The sequence below is a fragment of the Sinocyclocheilus anshuiensis genome, unplaced genomic scaffold, assembly GCF_001515605.1.
Source record: "Sinocyclocheilus anshuiensis isolate Anshui unplaced genomic scaffold, SAMN03320099.WGS_v1.1 scaffold299, whole genome shotgun sequence".
NCBI classification, from domain to species: domain Eukaryota; kingdom Metazoa; phylum Chordata; class Actinopteri; order Cypriniformes; family Cyprinidae; genus Sinocyclocheilus; species Sinocyclocheilus anshuiensis.
Genome location: NW_015552565.1, coordinates 991,284 through 1,008,034, shown reverse-complemented (window position 1 = coordinate 1,008,034; position 16,751 = coordinate 991,284). Strand labels below are relative to the sequence as shown.

Below are 16,751 nucleotides of genomic sequence, written 5' to 3'. Positions count from 1 at the left end.
CCCCTGCTCTCCCTGCTCTCGACAGACGGCACCCCAGGGTGCCGCGGCACCCCGTTTGGGAAACACTGGTTTTTCTCTGTTTCTCCAACGGTGCCATGCACAAAACTGGGTTTTGACCAAAACCTTCCAAAACCTTGTGAGTGCACAGCTCCCGTTGCTGCTTTCTAATGGGCCGTTCATTCAGAATGCATTTTTGCATTCCACTGTACTGCTTTTCCATTACTTTTCTGTGTAAACCAGACGGGATTGACGTTTTATTGTTGTGCTAGACGCATGAGTCTAAAGAAGGTCAACTTTTAAATTCCCATGTCTCTAAACCATCGTCTTTGTTAGAGGACCTCTTAAATGACTAATTTAGACAGCTCTACATAAAAAGCAGTACCACACAATAGCAATTCTCGCGCAAAACACAGTTTAGTGTTATGTTGCTATGCTGCTAATGGTATACTCAAAAAAGCATGTAACAATGTTAAACACAAATACATTATAAAAAAATGAATTTTTATAAAACTGAACTGTTTTTATCGATACTTTGCTATTTTTAATGAAGTATGTTTTTTGAACTACATTTCTATCCACTTGCTTGCCGTTTTGGATTTTTTTTTTCAGTGTTTGCTTTGCTACAAGAAAGTATCTTAGGTGGCAGAACAGTTAAGCGTAGGACCAGCTTTTGCATCAGGAGTGCTGATACCTTAAAATGCTGCCTCTACAGTAGTCCACTACATGTGAGGATAGCCAAAGAAAACTAATTCTGTGGCTGAAGCGTACAGTTACATAAGTTTCCCTTAGTTTTATTGCTAGCACTACTTTCTCAATCAAACACCATGCTTGTCATTAGCAGCAGAAAACTGTCAGGGCTCTATGTCTTGTGTCTCCTCTTTCTTATTCAGTTTTTTTTTAATGGAATCAAGGTGGTTAAAGGGCAACCGCTGTAGCTCTTGGGTTACGATACATACTCAGGGTAATGTACAGTATAGTTAGAGACTGCATGTGACGAAAACCAGCGCAAACTCGTTTGACTGCGCCAAACCAGAGCTCAACCGCATGGACTTTCCTCCATGGAAAGTAATTGTTTTCTGACCAGTCTGGCTCACAATGTCCCTGTTAAAGACTGTTTTCCTCGTTTTTTCCATTTGTCCCCTATAGGTAAGAGAACTGGACGGTATAGCTCTCATTCTGGACAACTGCAGCATCGACAGCAACAACCCCTGTATCCTTGATTGTGACTCCATGCACTTATTTTTTCACACTGTGCTTTTGAGGTGTATTTAATGAGGGTTTTCTGGTTTAGTGAAAACCACCACAAAAAAATGCAAAGATATTGCTATCTGTAGTGTGAATAGCATTGTAATGGCCCCTTAAATTCCATTACTAATGGAGGTTTTACCGCAGTGTTTCATGTTTGAATGATTGGTGGCTTGTTCAGAGTTGAAAACGCAGTTGAGATGTTATTCGAGCAAAGCCAGCATCTTGCCCAATGGTTTCATGTCCCACCACCTAGCAACGTCCCCTGTAGAGAGGTGGAACTGTTGGGCTGACTCACGATCATTTTGTAACCCTCACTCATCAGTCTCCTTGTGGGAAATATCTAGTCGTAATAGTTTATGAAGCTAAATGTAGGTATTGCATATATGAGTAATTTTGTGGTGTTGACAGAAGTCAGTTTTATAGATGTGCAACACTTTCTGGAAAACTTGATTGAAATCCTGGGTGGAAAATCACCACTTGAATGAAATTAAGTGACATTTTGTATTTTTATAGTGTTGACCTGCATCCTGCCAACTCTGTTCCATATGAAACGGTTCATTGATAACACGACAATCTGATGTATTACAGCTGTGTTTCCAAAGGCTCCTTGACTGATGCTGGCACTGTTGTTAAAAAAAAAACCCTTTCATTCTCTAGCGATCACTGCCGGTCTGTATTAAAGAGAGCAGGGCACAATGCCAGCTGCTCTTTCACTAGGGGATGAGCCACTAAGCTGAGCTTGTGTCCTCACGGACGCTGCTTCCTGACCACTTTAGGAAGTTGTCATTGTTGCTTACTGTTTAGCATGGTTGCTGGACCTGGTGTTGCTAGCTTCACTTCTGGTATGGGCAAAATTTGTATAAAATATTATGTGATATACTGATGAACTGATATATTGTGCGTCCCTGCCCTAGGTATAAACTTAGACATTAATTCAGGAGTGATGTGCTATTACTTTTCAAAGTGATCGAATTTGCATCCTGGTGGACGATAAAATGGCAAAGTTATGTTGAAGGTAGTTCCTGAACCATATCTAGAGACCAGAATATCATGGAGGCTTTTTGGTGGGCTTTTTGGCTGAAGCCTGCATGAAACCAACAAGAACACCCTGACAACCACATAGCAATGCATTAAAACCACTGAAAACAATAACTGTCCTTAATATTCTTTACAGTCATAAGCCAGTGGGCTGTATTTGCCATCCGGAACATCCTGGAACACAACCTAGAGAATCAGAAACTGATACAAGGTCTTCGGAGACAAGGTGTGACAGACGACTCAATGCTCAGAGAAATGGGCTTCAGAGTGGAAGAAAGGGATGGCAGTCTACTGCTCAGGCCCCTAAAGAAGGACCCCTAGTTGATTAAGTAGAGCTTGGAAACTGCTGTCCCTGAAACCCATCCCCACACCCCTTTACCATGCTATATTACACTCTGGAGATGGCTTAAAACGCCCACGACACACTGGGGTCATTAAATATCCAATCAGTAGTTGGGAGCATAAGGGGGTGGTTTGGGCTTTGTGTTCCCCACACAAGAGGAAATCAATCAGAGGAGCTTATCTGAGAGGACTCATGCTGATGTCTGTGATGCATTTAGTGGTCTTTGATTCCAACCCCCCCAAAGTGGGATTCAAATCCTATGAAACAAGGAGAACCGTGTCTTCCTGGCTTTTCAGCCACTAAAGAGACTGGTGACCAGCAGAGAGTAGAGGTTAATCCCTAATTCAGTGCATTTTATAGAGACCAGGCCGTCTCTTGATCTGTACACATAAAGTTAGTCTCTGAATAGCCGTGAGACTCGGATCCTTCTTTTTGAAAGCTGACTTAAGATTTGTGTGCTTTAAAATCGGGTTTGTTTACAAAGCCGTGCAATTTCAACAATTCCCCTTTTATTTGAACAAGCTTCCCGTGTAGCTTGGTAGATGGAGATTACTGTATGGTAGGGCTGTCTATTTAACTTTAATTTAGTGCAATTATTACAATAAAATAACGCAATGTAATTACCTGTGTGTACACTCCATAAAATCAGATTTTTTTAAACCAAGAGAGCAATTTCACACTCATTTGTGTGAATCTGCAGTCAGCACAACCAGAGATCCCATTACAGGCAACAAGCTTTGACTTGAACATGGAAAAGTGTTCAAAACCGCTAGATCAATTTTGAAAATAGAACATTCATTTTAAAAGTATGCACAACTATTCAAAAGTTTGGGTTCTGTTTTAATGTTTTTGAAAGAAGTAAGTCACTAAGTCTGCATTTATTTGATAAAAAAAAAAACATTAATATTTTGACATATTATTGTTGAAGGGGGTCTGAATACTTTCCGTACCCACTGTATATATATTCATACACATATGTGTGTGTGTAAAAGTCTTTACTGTCATTTTTGCTGTATTAAAAATAGTATTGATTAATTTTAAAGAAATTTTACTCACCCCAAACTTTTGAATGGTATTTGTGTGTGTGTGTGTGTGTGTGTGTGTGTATATATATATATATATATATATATATATATATATTCTCTTATATTCTGATATCGAGTAGAAAACATATACTATTCAAATAATATAAAGTAAATATTTTCATGATTATAAATCAAATAATTTAATTTTGTAAACAACATGTTTTCTTTATAATAGAATGTATACTCTGCCTACTTAAAAAAAAAAAACAGTATAAATTGGTCTTTACACATAAAAAATAGGTGCTTTTCTATTTTAGGAAGAGTGTCCCTAGATTCTTATTGATAGTTTTGCTTGTTTACTGTCCAGCCTAATATACATAGAACATTAGAAGAGCAACTTCTCTCAAACTGACCAGAAATCAGTCATCAGGCCTTTCTCTCTCTCTCTCTCTCTCTCTCTCTCTGGCTATCCCACACCACTTTTTGGCTCTCCTGGTCATCTAGTTCTGCCCTTAGTTTGTTCTAAGTGAATCAGACCAGAAGTATTAGCTTGCAGAATCACATCTAGCCCCGTCCCATTCTGGAATGAGCTGAGTGGTCCACACACATACACCCCCGTAGCATTAATACCCCTCTATGGAGGCCTCTGCTCTCCCCACCACACCGTTTTTTCTGCCTCATATTTTTTAATGACAAAATGTTTGTGCGAAACAATCGGGGTTGACTTTTCTCTCAATCCAGGGTATAGTGTTGGGAGCTTACGTGGTTCCGGTACCCAGCAGTTCAGACGGCTAACAAAACAGGTCCAATTTACTTCTGCTTCGGTGGCTGCCTGCAATGCTTTTCACCCACAGGAAAAAGACCAGAGGGGCAGAGAGCATACGGCGGGTGAATGAATGAGCCAGGTCGGATGCCTATTCAAACCCAGGTGGGAACAGCTCTGTGTCACTCCAAGATCAGCGTTTCGCAGTATCTACACCCACAACTATAAGCCGCTTGGTGCTTCTGGGAAGAAACTTTCTGAGTCGAGAGAGATGCTGACGTGCATTTAACAACATGGCATCATTTTGCTCAGTAAAAAGATTCATTTAAATGACCACAGTTTGATGTATTTGATCCAAACTGTTTGATTCATTTATTTATCTAGCGATTTTACTGTAAATCTTTGCCCAAAAAAAAGTATAAATACATCCAGACAACAAAAAGATGAGATGGTTTCATATCAAACTTGAAAAAGAAATCATGGAGAACTCAGGAAAAGTCATTAAAAAAAACTTACATAATTAAACTGGGACAAAAATTGGAGATCTGTAATTAAACAATAAAAACATTACAGAGAAAATAGTATCAATAATTACTCTGAATATACCTGACATAAAGTGCCATATTCTCTACATAAAAAAATATATTTTACCAAATTTGCCAGCTATATAACTCGTATAAACAATTGAGATGAAAAACAAATGCTAATCAAAATATTTCCAGTGACCTTTTAACCATTTTATTTTTAGACCCATATCTGTATGGTCCATTGGCTCAAGCGGAATATAACTAGACCTTGTGCACGCCGGAGCAGTGATGTGGAATCCTATGTCTCTGGCATTCGTGGGAATGGTTTGGTCACTCTATGAAGTATCTCATCTCTTTCGTTCCCACACACATTTACACACTCACGTTTAGAGCATTGCAGCATACATGGCCAAGTCTTGATATGACTAAGGAAGCTTCTCTTCTCATTAAAAAACACAATCGGTTTTTGTTTCCATACAGCCCACAGTACGCGCCATAACCACCAGTGCAGCAATTGGCAACATATCCACCAAAATAATGGTTTCTTAAGTGTAGAAATTAATTGGCCACTTTTCTTCATCAGTAAACTGCAAAATAAGCTCTTTTTATATACGCAGTGTCCTATACTGTTTCAGGTTGTGTTTTGGAAGCAACAGATCAGTAGCAATGATATTAGAAGTTTTTACTTCTGTGTACCATTACGAGACATCTACAGTATGAACATTTTCAGTCTTTTTTTTTTTCTCCAAAGAGAAGGGAAAAGGGTTCTTTTTTCAGTGTTCAAACAGATACAGTGTGACTGAAGCTTTCCAGCATTTCCAGAGTTGCAAAGTTGCAGCACCTCTTTCCTCTCGAACTTCCATAGGGGTTTAGCTGGTGGGATATCTTACAAGTTCCTCTCGTCTTAATTTGAAAAAGATCACCTTAGTGGGCAGTTTAGACTGTCCAATAGGAGTTTTGAGTCAATATCAGGTCCTCAGGACAGGCCCTAACTGACCTTCCTCAAGTCTGTGAGAATCTGATATCTACAAAAGCCTAGCGCTGCATATATATAGCGTCCATATGTTTGCATGAAATCCCCAAAAAGTCAGTCTGAGGTCAGTGCATTTTCCTCTCAAGGCATCTTCATTATCCATCCCGGTTCTCCTTTGGCAACGGCCTTTCTTGCATAAAGACTGCCTGATGTGCAAATTGAAGCCTTCCAATTCGACACTTCCATTTCTGTTTCAAACACTTCCTGTTTCTTTCCATTGGCTTCTTGCCTTTCTTTCTTGTCCTTTTAAGTCTTCCTTTCGCTCATTTACAGGTAAACACCTCTGTCTTTTCACTGCAGGTGTTACACTTAACGAAGCAGCACCACTGGAACTTGCAGTTGCACTGCCACACGCGCATGTACTGGTGGGTGTTGTGGCCCCGGCCGCAGCACATCAGGTTGCACCCGTCTGTGTGAGGGGACGTGTGGTTACACAGCCGTCCTCTCGTTCCCGTGCTCCCCGTCACAGCATCCTCCTCACAATAGTTGGGTGAGTGCTCCAAGTAAACCAAGTCTGTGTCCGTGGGCTTTATGTACCCATGGGACTGCTTGAGATGCAGGAAAGAGGGTTGGCGAAAACGCGTGGCTCTCATGGCCTCCACCTCAACCGCAGTGGCATAACGCTCCTTAAGCAAATAGCCGATCTCTCGGAATTTCGGCAGAGTTGTCCAACAGGTTTTTGTGGTACATGAGCCGGAGACACCATGACATTTACATTCCAGCTTCATCCTTTCCTCTAGAACCTGCAACAGTAGGGAAAAACCCAGTGTTACCAAATGTTGGTGCTTTGTTTTGTAACTGAACGGCAATGTATATATGTGGCCCTGGACCACAAAACCAGTCTTAAGTCGCTGGGGTATATTTGTAGCAATAGCCAAAATACATTGTATGGGTCAAAATTATTGATTTTTCTTTTATGCCAAAAATCATTAGGATGATCATGTTCCATGAAGATATTTTGTAAATGTCCTACTGTAAATATATTTAAACTTAATTTTTGATTAGTAATATGCATTGCTAAGAACTTCATTTGGACAACTTTAAAGGTGATTTTCTCAATATTTAGATTTTTTTGCACCCTCAGATTCCAGATTTTCAAATAGTTGTATCTCGACCAAATATTGTCCTATCCTAGCAAACCATACATCAATGGAAAGCTTGTTTATTCAGCTTTCAGATGCTGTATAAATCTCAATTTCGAAAAATGTATCCTTATGACTGGTTTTGTGGTCCAGGGTCACATACTGACTTGTAAATAAAATAAAATAAAAATACATACATTTTAATTTTATTTACACACATTAATTTTCTTTTTAATTTTGTGCGGTAATGTGTGTAATGTAAAATATAATTGTAAAATGTAATTATATGTATAATGTAAAATATAATTTTTAAAACTTAAAATATAAATATAAGTAGTAAGTTGTTTATATTGCTATATTACTTAAATTTATATGCAAGTTTTATGTTTTTATACTACATTTTATATTTATTTACAATGCTCAATACTTTCACTAAAACATCAAGCTATATACATTTATATGTAAGTACATACACATACACACACACACACACACACACACACACACACACGTGGTTTATCTGGTTTTTATTTCCTAGCAAGACTCACATAGTATTTTACAATGGGCATGACTTCATCAGAGGCCTCTGAAGCTGAGGTGCGAGTGAATTCATGCAGCTGTTGGGTAAGGGAAATTCTTGACATTTTATTTTGACTGTTTTCAGCAATTTGAACCAAAACCCATTATTCAATACGTCCTAAGCAATGTTTCAATGTGCAATGCCAGATATCTGTCAAAACTGAGGGGAAAAAATATGTTTTAGCCAGACCATACCCTGTAATTTTCTCTACCTTCCGAAGGGCCACATCAAAGAATGGGAGAAATGTCCATAATTCTCAAGTCCCCATTTATGTATATGGTTACATTTGAGTTAAAAGCAGAACTATTTGGCTGTTTGATGTGTTACTGATATGTTCAACAGACAGAGGTACGTGATAGTTGACATTTACCCGTTTAGTTAAATGTTAATATTCCCCTTCAATGAGAGGGATTTGAAATTCAGTAGTAATGTTCCTATGTTCCTAAGTCTTTAATCTCTCTGTTTAAAAGCAATGTATCAAAATTCATGGTTTCTATTAACTAAATCATGAAAACATAGGAATTCTTTAAATTTTGTATAAATATGTGTATATGTATACAACTCTATACAACTTGTCTTCCATACCTTTCTTCCTGCTTCATTATTGTGCAAGTTCATTAGTCTCCTTGCATTTTTTTTAATCTCTCGGGCATCCACAAAGCGTCTGGAGAACTCCACGCCGTATTTGACATCTGCCGAGCAGCCGCCCCATTTCCAGCCCTCCTCCTGGTCGTGATAGCCCTGCTTTTCTCTGTCACAGCCGCAGTGGCTCAGGTTGCCCTGACTACAGGCTGCTGTCACAGCGTGGGCAACACCTGCTGCCGTGACGGCGTAGGTAAACGCAGCCTCCTTGCTACCTAGGAAGAAAAGAGTAGAACCTCTGAGATGATTTGACACCACTGACATCCCAAAGTTCATGCCAGTGAGTTTCCTCTTGTCTGAGTGCATCTTTGTTAGATTTCCTACTCAACGGTGTAGCTACTGCATTCACTAGCGGGGTCTAACTTCCAATGCGAAGCAGCAAAAACACACCTGACTAATTTTTAACCCTAAATATGATTAACTGGTTCATGTTTGTTTGATTAGTGATGGAACTAAACTGCAGGGAGGTAAATCTCCAGGAGCACGACTGAGCACTCTTGATCTCAAGATTGATGTAAGAAGACTAAACTGACCCCTGCTGGTCGGCCTTCATGAAAAGAGGTTAGTAAGAATGGACTGACCACCACAAAGATCTCTATACTGTTATCTCTATACTAATGCATTAATTAACGACCGAATGTAAGAGTTTCACTTTGAATTAAAAACAAAGTGTTGCGTTCATTTGTCATTTGGTTACTTTCTCTCTCTATTCTATTTTATTCAATTCTATTCCCCAAAATGTTGGTTATTCCATTGTACATTAGTGCCATGTTGTGTAGAGTTGAACTATGGTCATCACTTTTGCGATTATAGTCAGACCTTGTCGCCAAACTTTAGATGAAGACTAATCATCAAGTCTGCCAATAATACCGCAATATTTTAGTATACACCGATTTGCGTTTACAGTATAAGCAGGAAATAAATATGAAATTGCTGTTTTCTTTTTTAGGATAATATCCCTCATTAAGATATGCTGGCAGTGAATCTTGTAAAGGCAACAGTGATTACCCTCTCCATCCTACAAAATGGAAAGAGACCATTAGTGTTGTGGGGGGGGTTTTTCATAGCTAAAGCCGACATCCAATAACTGATCATCAGGTTTGACTGAGCACAGGATATTTCCCTTATCCAGCCAAGAGATCTGAATGATATAAAGTCTTTGTATAATTTGACAAGTAATGCGTGTCTGGATCTACTGGTGAATTTTAACTACTGTTATTCTAATGGATTTTGTGGGAAAACCCAATGGCCTTTCAGTAAAGTTCACAATGGCTATTAAATAACCTACAGTTTATCCTAAAATGTCCATTCGAACATTCAATTTTGAGAAATATGAAAGTCAGTGAAGAGCAAAGCATTTTGGAAGATTTTCTCTACTGTAGGTACAGTGTGTCCTGCTTCCTAAATATTTCAGCTAATTTGATTACGCTTTTAGCTACCTATAAAAGCACACTCAACTGTTTTATAATGTTTAAATCAATTTGAGTCAAAATTGGTGAAGAAATTGAGTAAATAGTCTGTAGATTCCATCCATTCCAGATACTGCATATGAAACTCAACATTTCTGCTACAGTTTCACAATACAATGACTTTTCTTTCTCTCACACAAGCAATTTGCACAACAGAACATAAAAGCTTACATATTAGAACCCACATACGCACAGTGTAGAGATCACTATAGCCGAGAAACATACATTTCCTTGCACAAAAGAAATAAGATTATGTTGTGTAGAGCCAACCAACCCCCAAAAGAGTGATTGTTACCAGGACCGTTGAATTAAACACAGCCTCGCACCGCACCCTGACCGTAACAAAACATTTCTGACTGAAAGGCAATTTATATGTGAGTGCTATATTTAAAAAAAACATATTACTGTGTGTTCTTCGGTTGAGGTTCTCACAAAGTAACTGGTGCCATTTGTGTGTGTGTAACCGTGCGAATTATTTTAATGTAATTGCGGACAGATCGCATCCACTTTAACCTCTTTTCGTCTCACTTGTGTCGCAGGGCCACACTCTCACGGAAACAAATCGCAGCCAAAGCAACACACGCGCACACACACACACACACAAGAACAGATCACAGGGCTGCACCTACTGACCTACTCTCAGCTCTTGCCCAAAGACAGTCCTCTCCCCAAGGGCAGAGCAGTTCCACCGTCCATAGCGAAACTGATACTGGCATTCGTTGATGCCCAGCTGAGTGCCTTCCCCAATGATGATGATGGCATCTGGGCGGCTCTGGCAGATAGCGCGCTGTCTGGGAACCAGGCCAGGGATTTTGTTGCAGATGATGTTCGCGCCCAAAGCCACGACTGAAGACAAAGCCCTTTGGAGGAGACCAGGTACATTGATGTCAACAGCTGATGTAGACCAGGTATTCAAGAAATGGGGACCCAAAAATGGAAATTCTGTCATTGTTTACTCGCCTCATGTCGTTGCAAACCTGTATAACTTACACGATATTTTTTTTAAATCAGTGGGGTCCAGTGCTGCTTTGGACCCCATCGACTTTCACTGCATGAACAGAACATTCTTCAAAATATCACCTTTTGTGTTTTGCAGAAGAAAGAACAACATGAGGGTGAGTAAATGTCAGACTTCTCATTTTTGGGTGCACTATCTCTTCATGCATTTCATTTTCTTGGTTAGTGGACTGCACAAAACTACTTAAGATTGCTTAGTGTTTTAGAAGATATATTTATAGTGTAGTTTGTACAGACCCCTCAAATACCCTCATGATTTAACTGCACTCTGCCAGACACTTTCCTCACAAACATTTCCATCTTTTTTCAATATACCGCAGGAAACATTTAAAGGATTGCCTTTACTATAATAAAAGAATTTCCGAGCATCTCATGACTTGTTTAAAACAGAACAACAAACAACTCAAAGTTCATGAATCAAAGCTTTTACAGGCAAGCATGGAAATGAACTTGACAATAATGTCCCAAATAACGTCTAAACAGATTAGCAGGCCAACCATACATTATTCTACAGATAAAGACCATAAACAACAAAGCGATCACAGAATATACAGCCCAATTAAAGTGAAACTACACGCAAATGTGGATTACTCTTGTAAATCAAGCTGTCTGTTCTGCTGAAGTGAACCCCAGTGTTAGTCTATTGACTAACAATTAAGTGAACACGATCCGGAAATATATTGACCCATTTTAGAGCAGTGCAACTAATGTCCTGATACAAATTTGGAATAAACACATTTCAGCCAAGAATGCTTGAGAGGAGCTACCAAAACTAGAGTGTCCATTCATCAGTCATAATAACGGTTTAGCATTCTTGTTCTTGTAACAAGAATGTTATTTAATAGCATCTGAATACAGGGAAACTTTAAAAGTCATTTTTAATGGAATTCAGCAGATTTCTTTAGTCTTCATAGGTCTGGTCTGAGGAACGTCCACGAAGAACATTTTGGCCTCTAAATAGTCTACAGGCTACCTAATTAACTAAGAATCAGAGAACAAAGTGTAAATTTGACAAGACTCGGACTCAAAGCTTTAAATAATGACCACTTCAGAAAGAGTGACCAGAATCTATTTAAAGTACATTTATGGTCTTACACATACGTTTGAATCGTGTGGCTCAGTAATTTCTCCACAGGCTGAACTTTTGTGCAAATAAAAGGTTCACTCTTTTCCAGCCACATCTCGCACATCTCACCCTCTGTTTTTTTTTCCAAATTAAAAAAAAAAGGTTTTCCAATTACAAGCATTTCAGATCAGAACCTGATGTAATTAGTAAAACATTGTCCTCACAGACTCACAGCAAATGAATGAAAGGTAATCCCATCAATTTTGACTGAATGAACTGGTTTAGACTGGCATGACACGTTTAGCCTGTAACTGGGTGGTATGATTAGTATATAACTGGAAATCTGCTCATTTGAATAATTAATTTCAGTGCAACTTCACTAAAAATACTGTAACATATAAGGTATTTTGGGAGGTATTTAAGGTATTTTATAACCTAATTGAACTACTAAAATCTGCTTTGTATCTCAAAATATATTGATAAACACCATAATAAAGGTGGGAAACCAGAAGGCACATAATGAGCTCAAATTCATCAAAATTTGACTTTTGCAGTGTTACCCACACAAACACCATCAATACAACACAGGACACTTAAAATGCAATAAACATTAACCAATCAACCATATTGTGCATAACTGTTAACAAAAATAATAAACAACTATTTAAATAAAAGATAACATTTGTGGGAATATACTTTTACTGTTTTTTGTACTCCATACACTTAGCCATGCTTTTTTAATTAACTTCAACAATGTTTTAAAGTAAAAGAACATGCAATGTTGTGTTGAATGTAATAGATTTTGTTAGGAGTTGGTATGTAATTAATACTTTTTATTTCTGAAAAACACAATTTTACAGTATTTTACAGTAAATTACATTTAGTGTGTTCATTAAACTTACAGGTTAATTAACATTTTTACTGTACTATTTTAAATATTTTTTTTCTTTTAAATTAGTAAAAATTTTACAATGAATGGATTCTGATACATTATTGTCTTTTTTATATATATATATTCTAAATATAAGGAGTCATTGAGCATTTGTTTTTCAAGCACAAACTGGCTCAAACATAATTACAGCATATGCACATACTCAAGTCTCATGGTGTAACACAGCAGGTGCACTAAATAATGCCATTTCCAACAAATGTGGACATGATGATTTGTTTGCACTCTTAAAAACCATTCATATCCAGATGACTGTCTAATCTTGCAATGCAATAACGATAAACCCTAACGCTTTAATTTTCTCCAGTTGTTGACTGTTGTGCCAAAAGCGCCGAAAGGATATTAAAGGTCAGAATAAAAAAGCAGTTGTTCAAACCTACAGGTAGCTGCCGCTGCTGAGGATGAGGAAGATCTGGGGGTAGTAGACTGACAGCAGTGCACCGCAGGATGAGATGCTGCGCATGGTGACATGCGTGGAGAAAGCGAACTTCTGAAGTTTTGCCGTGACGTTACGCTGCTGCTCGGCGCGCCGCGGTCCGTGCGTGAGCTGCGGGCGCGGAGACACGATCCGTCATCTCCTGCGCGATACGGGCTAATTCAGAGTGTGCTCCCCGCCGCGGGCTGACGGCTGATTTTAGGGATTTCGGGTCTAGCGTCGGTGCTTTGCCATTGGCAGAGGTGGGGACACTCCAGTCCGCCCACCTTTACGGGCACGGTTGAGTGACATCTCCGCCTTTTTGTGATATATTGCGCTTAATGTCAGAGAGATTGATGAGACATGGACAGAAATCTGATTCGAAACCGTTTCTTTTCATAATAATAGTTGCACGGTCTATTAAGAAGACCTTGTTTACTTCTTGTAAGACACAAAAAGCGAAAGCTCAGGGTTTATAAAGTGTTCTGCTTTGGCAGCCTACAATTCCTTTCAGTAAATGATGCATGCAGCTTCTCTCATCACTGTGGATGGCAGGCATGGGTCACCAATCGGAGCTGTATAACGAGGGTGCGAATTATGAGGGGGTTTGGGATGGTCTGAGCCCCCTAATTAAGGCTTGAACCTTCTCAACTGATTTCAACATTAAAACGTATAGATCTATTATTTTTTTTTCATTTTTTTACATAGTATGTATAACTAGTGCTGTCAAACGATTAATCACGATTAATCGCATCTAAGTTATTGCTTACAAAATATGTGTGTACTGTGTATATTTATTATGTATATATAAATACACAAACACATTTTTATTATTATTATGTATATATTTAAAAATATTTACGTGTGTGTGTGTATATATATATATATAATTTATATATAAATTTTAATATTTTATACATAAGCAAAACATATTTTTCCTATATATATATATATATATGCATACATGCATGTGTGTGTATTTATATATACATAATAAATATACAGAGTGACAGTACACACACATATTATGTAAACAAAAACTTTCATTTAGGATGCGATTAATTTTTTGACAGCACTAAAAAGGTTCAGTAACCACAAAAGTTAGATTAAAAGTAAGTTACAAAATCGCGTAGGCGATCTAGAAAAGAAAAAGTCGCGTCAGCTTGACTCGGTAACCATAGCAACAGTAGCGATTTCGAGCGCTTTCTTTCAGGATCCATATCGGACGGTATCGACAAAACGTGTGATAGCTAATAAAAATTACACGTATGTGATTATTTATCGCTGTATTCCACATTATCCTGTCACATGTATCTCAGTGCAGTGTTTTGTTTTAAAAGTCCTTAAGATATTCCTAAAGACATGTTCCTGTCCTTGTGGCGCAACATCAGTTGTGTTGCCTGAGGTGAAACTTACTGACATGAAATGACCTTAAAACGCCGACTCCCCTAAAAGTAACTGAATATTTTGTAGACTGTATACAACTAAGCAATGATCTGGCAAGTAACAGACTGTGCTGGAAAATCCAGTTTAAGATGGTTTCTAGCTTGTTTTAGATGCTCATTAGCTAGTCATTAGGGATTTAACTAGTTGGATTGTTGTTGGTCTAAGATTGATTACCAGCAAAAAACAAAAAAAAAGATATTTTGTAAATAAACTTTTTTCAATGTTTTCTTTTGTGTTCCACAGAAAAAAGAGCACCATACCGATTTGAAACTAAATAAAGGTAAGTAAATGATAAAATAAATTTTAGTTTTTGGGTTAACTACCCATTGAATACGTGCATAATGACAGTCACTACTTTAAATTAGTGCCATTGTTTCTTTTATTATATGCATTGTACACAGTGCAACTTTTCTTTCACATACAATCAAACGTACAACCAGATACTCAGAACTTGCGAACAACAACAGAAACTCGTTATCCATTCAAAAATATGTAGATTCCCATCCATCACCATTCTGAATGAAAGTGTGCTCCCTCTAGTGGCAATTGGTAAAAGTGGGTTCTGCTCTCATGCCACATACAGGCCAAGTAAAACAGCTTAGATATACCTGTCAATCGTGCAAAAACACACGTGCAATATACATACATATACATATACATAAAGAAGGCATATAAAAAAAGAATTGTGGTCTCTCATAATGAAAAACATCAGCAAAGTCAAACACTGTGAGTGATGGGGGCCGATTGGTGAAGGAAAGCAAACAAATTTACTGTCTCGTAAAGATGCTCTCTGCAAGCAAGAGCTTGTTTGCTTTAAGGCAGGGACCGTTGGACAGGATAGAAGGTGGAGAATTAACTGTGCAATATCGTAAGCTTCAAAGGGTGGACATGTTTATGAGCCTGTGTCTTTCGCTAGTGCAGAGATCAAAGTGCACAGCCTATTCAAAGTTTCTGCTTCTGTTTGTATTTGATGGTTGCAGCAGATCCCATGTTTTGCTAATGGGATGGAAACTGGAACCAGAATGCTATATAGTTTGGACTTGGATTCATTTTATTCATCTGTCATTAGTTACTATTTTGAATATCACTATGCATTTCAGTCCTGAAAATGAACACATGCAGTGCTGCTGGGGATCAAGATGGTTGCAATTGACCTTTTTGAGGATTTGCAAGACCTTGTTATGCGTGTTTCTTTATATGTCCCCCGGCTTAGCCAACCGTTGAGTCTGACATGGTGTTCGATGAAGCAAATCCTGCTACACTTGGGAAAGTGGATGTTGGAGATGATGCATTACAAGAATATACCTCCCTTTGGTTACTTATGATTTATGAGTAGTACAATTTGCACTTGAAACATCCTCTTTCTTCCCCTCTTAAAGGAAATGTAAATATTTTCTTGATGATGTATTGAGTTTTTATTTTGTTCTTTTTTTCTGTTATGTACATGCACAAGCCAAAAGAATGGCTGACATCTTGCGCAGATATAATTGAAAACTTCTATTCCAACCCATGTTCCAGGACACTTTTAGATAAAGTCCATGTCTCTATAAAAATTTGCAGCCAAGAGAAAATTATGGATGATATTCAAATAGAATGGAAGGGAGGAACCCAAAGCGGGGGGGGGGAGAGAGAGAGAGAGAAAACATCAGATGCTTTTGTTAGTGTTTTTGACCACAGAGCTTTCTAGCCAAAACTGCACTTTAGCTGTGCTCTCATAGTTTGGAAGGTTACACAATGGAATCTGTTTCTTTTCATTTACTTCATCAAGATTATAGAGGAAAAGAAGACAATTTTCCTCGTCTGGGGGGAATATCATTGTCTCATTGCATTTTGTCAGTGACCCGTTTGCTTTAGAGGAAACCCTTAAAAATGCCAGCAGAGATGGAAAAGGCTTGTTTAGCACTCTTGTTCTGTAGTACAAGGAAGGCAAAGTGGACATCAATACACCCCACCTCCCTTCAGGGCCATTGGTTTCAGTTCTTCATCTGCAATTACTCTCCGGATAGTGTTTTCTTCTTCTTCTCTGTTGCACCCTGTGACACAGTCCAAGTGCGTGCGATTGGTAAATTACAGTTGATTTTGTCCACATGATGCTATATCGCAGTTGA

General features: G+C 38.3%; 1 protein-coding gene and 1 pseudogene across 1 annotated transcript; one reads left to right on the top strand and one right to left on the bottom strand.

Moving 5' to 3' along the window:
• The window catches only part of LOC107664846 (ataxin-10-like), a 9,961-nt pseudogene extending 6,572 nt beyond the window's left edge, over positions 1-3,389 (top strand).
• Positions 3,390-5,085: 1,696 nt separating this feature from the next.
• On the bottom strand, positions 5,086-13,407 carry LOC107664847 (protein Wnt-7b-like). The gene is made up of 4 exons (XM_016455525.1): positions 13,163-13,407; positions 10,384-10,610; positions 8,225-8,496; positions 5,086-6,720 (listed from the first exon to the last, which is right to left on the bottom strand). Exons 1-4 carry the CDS (start codon positions 13,243-13,245, stop codon positions 6,241-6,243), a joined length of 1,062 nt encoding a protein of 353 aa, XP_016311011.1. The 5' UTR covers positions 13,246-13,407; the 3' UTR covers positions 5,086-6,240.
• Positions 13,408-16,751: the final 3,344 nt, after the last annotated feature.